Below are 6,000 nucleotides of genomic sequence, written 5' to 3' on the forward strand. Positions count from 1 at the left end.
ACACATTCATTCACCAAATTCATGTTAACTTTTTCTTTTGGTTTTCCATCAGTCCTTCACGAAACAAAGACATTTCTTTGTTAACAATGATGGTATTATGGAAAACCAACAAAAAATGTTCACACTTATGAATTTAGCAAACGTTCTCCATTTAATATTTTGATGTTGTGTTGATTTTTTCCCCGTGTTTCGTTGAATGTATTTGCTCTTATTTTGTTTTCATTTTTTATGCTATGTCTTGTAAAAATGGATTTCTTATAGAAATCCTATATGATGTAGGACGTCAACCAGGTAGGAAATTCGACGTCCAACTTTAAAATACAACTCCTGAAGAACTTAAAAAAATGAATCATTCAAAGGGATATGCATGTTCTTTGCATCGGATGCAACCAATATTCGACGTCAAACCTTTAAAATACACCTCCAGGAGAACTTAGAAAAATGAATCAACCAAAGGGAAATGCATGGTCTTTGCATCGGATGCAACCAATATTCGACATCAAATGTGTATATAGATTCATATATTGAATTGTCTTCAAGTTACTTCCACCCTAAGATATCAATTAGCTCTGAAATCTCACAGTATAAAACAACTTCAAGACAATTTAAAAGATGAATCATACATTGCTAAATGAACAAGTTGGACAATTTTTTAGAGCTTTATTTTAGTTCTTAAAATTGTTTCAGCAATAAACATATTATGAATCATATTTTTTTTTCCTGAGCACTTCCCTTTCAATAAGATATCCTAACTATTTATGTACTATAAAAAAAATTTGGTGACTTGAATTTCAAAGGGCACCTTCACATCAATTAAGCTGAATGTGCCACTTTGAAATTCAAGTCAACAAATTGAAATTTAAAGGATAGAAATGTCTGAAATCTAAGAAAAGGTAAATTCAAAGGAAATAAAAAAACATGGATCCTAATATGTTCAATAAGGAAACTTAAGGTAGGAAGTAATGTTAAATGCATGTTATTTATAGAAGAATAACGGACATCAAAATTCAAAAGAATTCGACGTTCAATAAGCAATTCATCATAGATAACAATACTAATTATGCCTACTAACTTCCCCTTTGCAATACCCATAATTGATGTCCAAGCCCAACCGAATTCAATGTGTAAACCATCGTAGGGAATTGAACAACTATATGAACAAGTATACCTGTTAATAATATTTTTACGTCGAAACCCTATAGAAATCGATGTTCATGACTTCCTTGGTAATAACACATAATTAATGCACCCAACCACTCCATGTCCCTAAGCAATAATTTCTTATGGTTGTGTTTTTTTCCACATGCGATGATCGTATAACTCGTGTTGTTGTAGGGAGCAGATAATGTTACAGATAGTTCTATGGATGCTTAAAGCGGCGAGGATAATGAGAGACTTAAGGATTTTATTTCTTTGGGTTATTTTTTAACACGAATGACTTTTATATGATTGTTGAATGGTCATATTAATAAAATAAATAAAACATGTAGTATGCACACAACACAAATCAAACCCATGACCACCAACCCATAACAAGGAGCTTTAATAATCTGTGTTACACTTGACTTATTTTTTCTTATTTTAATTAATGACATCTAGACCCACCATCTTTCTAGGTATTTTGTTTTTCCTAGGTCTTACAAAGGTCGTTATCCACTCATGCAGCAACCAGAAACACCTAACCGTGCTTATGATGATTTGAGTCAAAGGTTCGGGAATTTGCAAAATCTAGTCATGAGATTCATGCCTTTAGAAGCATAGAGTTGTGTTCAACAACCTTAGTCCATCCCAACATATCCCAGCAACAACCTAGTCCAGTCTAGTCCATCTACTCCAGCCACATTCTTAGCACTAATAATAGGATAATGATGAAGAAGAAAACAATTATAATGGATATGTAGATTATTAGCATTTTGTTACTTATAAACATGTTTTTAAAACTTTTATGTTTATTTGAATTACATTATCAACATGTTTGTGATGTTTATGTTGTATTGTATTCATGTTTGTATGGATTTGATTGTCTGATTTACATCATTAGTTTTGTTGACTTTTAAAAGTTTATGTTTAGGATTCCATGTGTGGTAGGACAATATAATCCACTTTATTGAAAATTGTCACACCATTTATCAACTGATAAATCTGTTACAAAATTTATCAATAGATATATTTCTCAGTAATTATTAAGGATATATATGTCGATAGTTACTGATCTCAAAGTAATAAATTATTACAACACATTTAAATAAACAGAATAACTTGGTAGGTTTGCAACAAAAAAACTTAATATTTAACACAACATAGTAAAACTGTGAAAAAAAACTTAAGCTTAAAATAAAATGTTGTTCCAAAGTCATAAAACTGTAAAACATATATATATATATATATATATATATATATATATATATATATATATATATATAATATTGTATAAATAAAAATATTATTTTTTATTGTGATATATTTGATTCCTTTATATTTGTATACGTACTATTATAAATAAAACTTTGATACTTCTATTGGAGATTTTCCACTAAATCCAACAATAATTCCGTTAAGAAAACAACCACTATATCGAAAGAACAAATGCAATGAATTCAACACATAATTATCCTAATTCTCGTTGCGTTATTGGACACCACTATAGAAGCTAATACCTCACAAATATTATATCATATTAGTAGTTATATGTAAGACTCGTTCTATTTTAGTGAAAATGTTTAAAATATCTATCTCAATTAGTTTTACTAATTTATAAAAATATCAGTCGTATATTCTTTATTACATGTTATTTGTATAGTTTATACTAACTGTTAGAAATATTATATCTTTTATCTTTATCTTTTATCTTTCAGTTAGTTTGTTATTATTTCTTATTTGTATTTTGGGCTTAGCCTATACTTCTTCTATTATAAATAGAGAATTCTATGTGTGTTTAACACAAGGGAGATTAATCCATAAATAATTTTCACTATATTTAACATGGTATCAGAGCAGGTTTTCTGATATCTTCCAGTGGTCTTTGTTGTCTGCCGGCGGCCGACCGTCATGGTCGCCGGCAGCCCCTAAAAATATCCAGAATCAGAGACAAGTCTCCTAGAAACCACTGCCTCCTCTGAATGACCGGACCGAAACCACTGCCTCCTCTGAATGACCGAACCTCCCTCTCTCTGTTCAGACCTTCCAGAGCAGCCATTGCTGCCATCGACGTCTGTCTTCTTCTCGCCGCATGCTTCCGCATCTTCGGACCTCCTTCTTCTTTCTGCGTTTTTCGTGTGTAGTAGAGGGTTTCGCCTCTGTAGTAGAGGGTTTCGCCTCTGTAGTAGAGGGTTTCGCCTCTGTAGTAGAGGGTTTCGCCTCTGTAGTAGAGGGTTTCGCCTCTGTAGTAGAGGGTTTCGCCTCTGTAGTAGAGGGTTTCGCCTCTGTAGTAGAGGGTTTCGCCTCTGTAGTAGAGGGTTTCGCCTCTGTAGTAGAGGGTTTCGCCTCTGTAGTAGAGGGTTTCGCCTCTGTAGTAGAGGGTTTCGCCTCTGTAGTAGAGGGTTTCGCCTCTGTAGTAGAGGGTTTCGCCTCTGTAGTAGAGGGTTTCGCCTCTGTAGTAGAGGGTTTCGCCTCTATATTGCTATTCTTGCCTTGTTCTTCCTTTCTTATTGTATCTGCCGCACAGATCTGCTGCGTTTATTGCCTCCTTCTCCGCTGCTCTCCTTCATCCACTTCTGAAGTTGAAGTGTTTATTGCCTCCTTCTCCGCTGCTCTCCTTCATCCACTTTTGAAGTTGAAGTGTTTATTGCCTCCTTCTCCACTGCTGTTTGTTCATTGAGATGTGATAACCCATCTCTGCTTGCCTCACACTCTTGAAGACAAATCATCTAGTTCAAAATCAAGTTCAATTATTTCAAGCTTGGTTCATACAATTTGTATGCTCCAGCTTGAGGGGGAGTGTTAGAAATATTATATCTTTTATCTTTATCTTTTATCTTTCAGTTAGTTTGTTATTATTTCTTATTTGTATTTTGGGCTTAGCCTATACTTCTTCTATTATAAATAGAGAATTCTATGTGTGTTTAACACAAGGGAGATTAATCCATAAATAATTTTCACTATATTTAACACTAACCTAAACAATACGAAATAAATTAATGTTTTTTTGTCATTTTTAAACCATGTTTATATAATTTCAAAATAATTTATAATCTTCTTGTTTCTTTTATTCATAATACATTAATTAATATTAATATGTATATACGTATTTTTTTAAACTACAAGAATGAATTGACATATTTAATTGTTTTATTTTTTCATTATATTACAGTATACTTATTTTTATATTTTATTAATTTTTTTCATGCATTCAATTTTTAATTTTTTTAATTTAATTTATTATTCAAAATTTCTACATATAAATGTTTTATCATCAAATAGTATTTCATAGTTTAAAATTATTTTCAATTAATATTATTACTTCAACAGATTAAAAATGTAATTTTATTAGTTAAATATTTCATTATTCATCCACATTAAAAATTTTGAACTATTTTTTTATTTCACAAAAAATTACTTTATTAATTACCAATGGAACAATTTAACAAACAAATTGTAATTAACAATGTAACATAATAATTGTAACTGGCAACATCAGTTAAAGTAGATCCAGTTTTGACCGTAATCAGTAAATACGTATTGGTATATAATGTTAAGATGAAGTTTATTTGTTTAATATATTTTGAAAATAAGTTTAATTAAAAAAAATACACTCGAGGAAAGTTATAATCTAAATAAAGAGAAAGCAGTATAGATAAGATATAAACTTTAATTATTCTTATTCTTATTATTGATGATGTTTTAAAAAAAAATTCATTCAATTGACAAGTTAAAATATTAATATTTTATTTATATTTATCTGATTTGGTTACTTAATAAATATATATATTTTAAATTAACAGGCTATCTTTTTAAGATAGTCGAATCTTATTATAGTGAGCCATGCGATGATTTATTACAACGAAATAAGCATTTAGTTAGCGCATAGATTATGTTGGTCACCGAATAGAAAGAAACTAGGCATGACTTTTTAGGAGCAGTGATGGTTCATGGAGATCAGTTGCAGATGATGCAGGCGAAAGTCTCTCAAACCGAACCCATAAGGCTGTGCTAGCAATCTGGGTGACCACCAAATGCCTGTTTCTAGCAGCATCAAACATAACCCCAACATAACCACACGAACTAATGTCATCAGGACAGAACAAGATGTTGTAGCCCCCAATGTCATAAGGAACACTCTGAATCTTAAACCAACCGCTTACGGTGTTGTCGTATCCAGTAAGTTTAACAGAGAGTTCTCCTTCCTCACCCTTCACAGGAGTCCACAGAGACGGAGTGGGAGCACACAGGGGCACAGCAATGAACCCAAAGTCCAAATTATCGCCTTCGCCTAAATAAAGGATTCTTAATGGGGATGAAATTTGTACCGGGAAGCCCATAGAGAAAGGATTGGGATTTTGGACAACGGACAAAGGACAAGTTTCGTTTCCCGTTGCTGCATATTCTACTCCACCCCCGTTGCCACTTATTATAACTGGCCTCAGACCGTATAGGCCACCATTTCGAAGAGGTTTACCTTCAGTGTCCACCACATCAGCCATGGCTAATGGAAGTTTCCACGTGAAGGCACAAAGTAGAAACAGAGAGAAGAAGGTCGTAAACTTCATTTTTTGGAAGGCTCTACAAGGCTTATCTTCTGTTTGTGTGAACGAATAATCTAGGAAACATGTATTTATAGACGCGCGAGTACAGAGGCAGAGACCACCACATGATGTTTTCTAGTTTGAGTGAACGATGTTTTATCTATTTTATGTGGTTCAACTTTTCTCAGTACAGAGACCATGAGCAAAGTAGGTTAAACGTGGAATGTAAGGAGTTTACAGAGACTGCAAGAGTTTCAAGCTTTCTCTTAAATCCACATTTTAAAATGAAGTCTTCATCTCCTTTATCTCTAATAACTTT

General features: G+C 32.5%; 1 protein-coding gene across 1 annotated transcript; it reads right to left on the reverse strand.

Moving 5' to 3' along the window:
- Positions 1-4,924: 4,924 nt before the first annotated feature.
- Positions 4,925-5,748, reverse strand: LOC124827699 (kunitz-type trypsin inhibitor KTI1-like). The gene has a single exon (XM_047300813.2). It carries the CDS (start codon positions 5,703-5,705, stop codon positions 5,055-5,057), a length of 651 nt encoding a protein of 216 aa, XP_047156769.1. The 5' UTR covers positions 5,706-5,748; the 3' UTR covers positions 4,925-5,054.
- Positions 5,749-6,000: the final 252 nt, after the last annotated feature.

Source organism: Vigna umbellata, chromosome 5, assembly GCF_029865625.1.
Source record: "Vigna umbellata cultivar VRB3 chromosome 5, Vumbellata_1.0, whole genome shotgun sequence".
In the NCBI taxonomy this organism is placed as follows: Eukaryota; Viridiplantae; Streptophyta; class Magnoliopsida; order Fabales; family Fabaceae; genus Vigna; species Vigna umbellata.

What these genes read in the sequence shown, in the direction of transcription:
- LOC124827699 (XM_047300813.2), bottom strand. Translation starts at nt 5,705, where the DNA reads ATGAAGTTTACGACCTTCTTCTCTCTGTTTCTACTTTGTGCCTTCACG.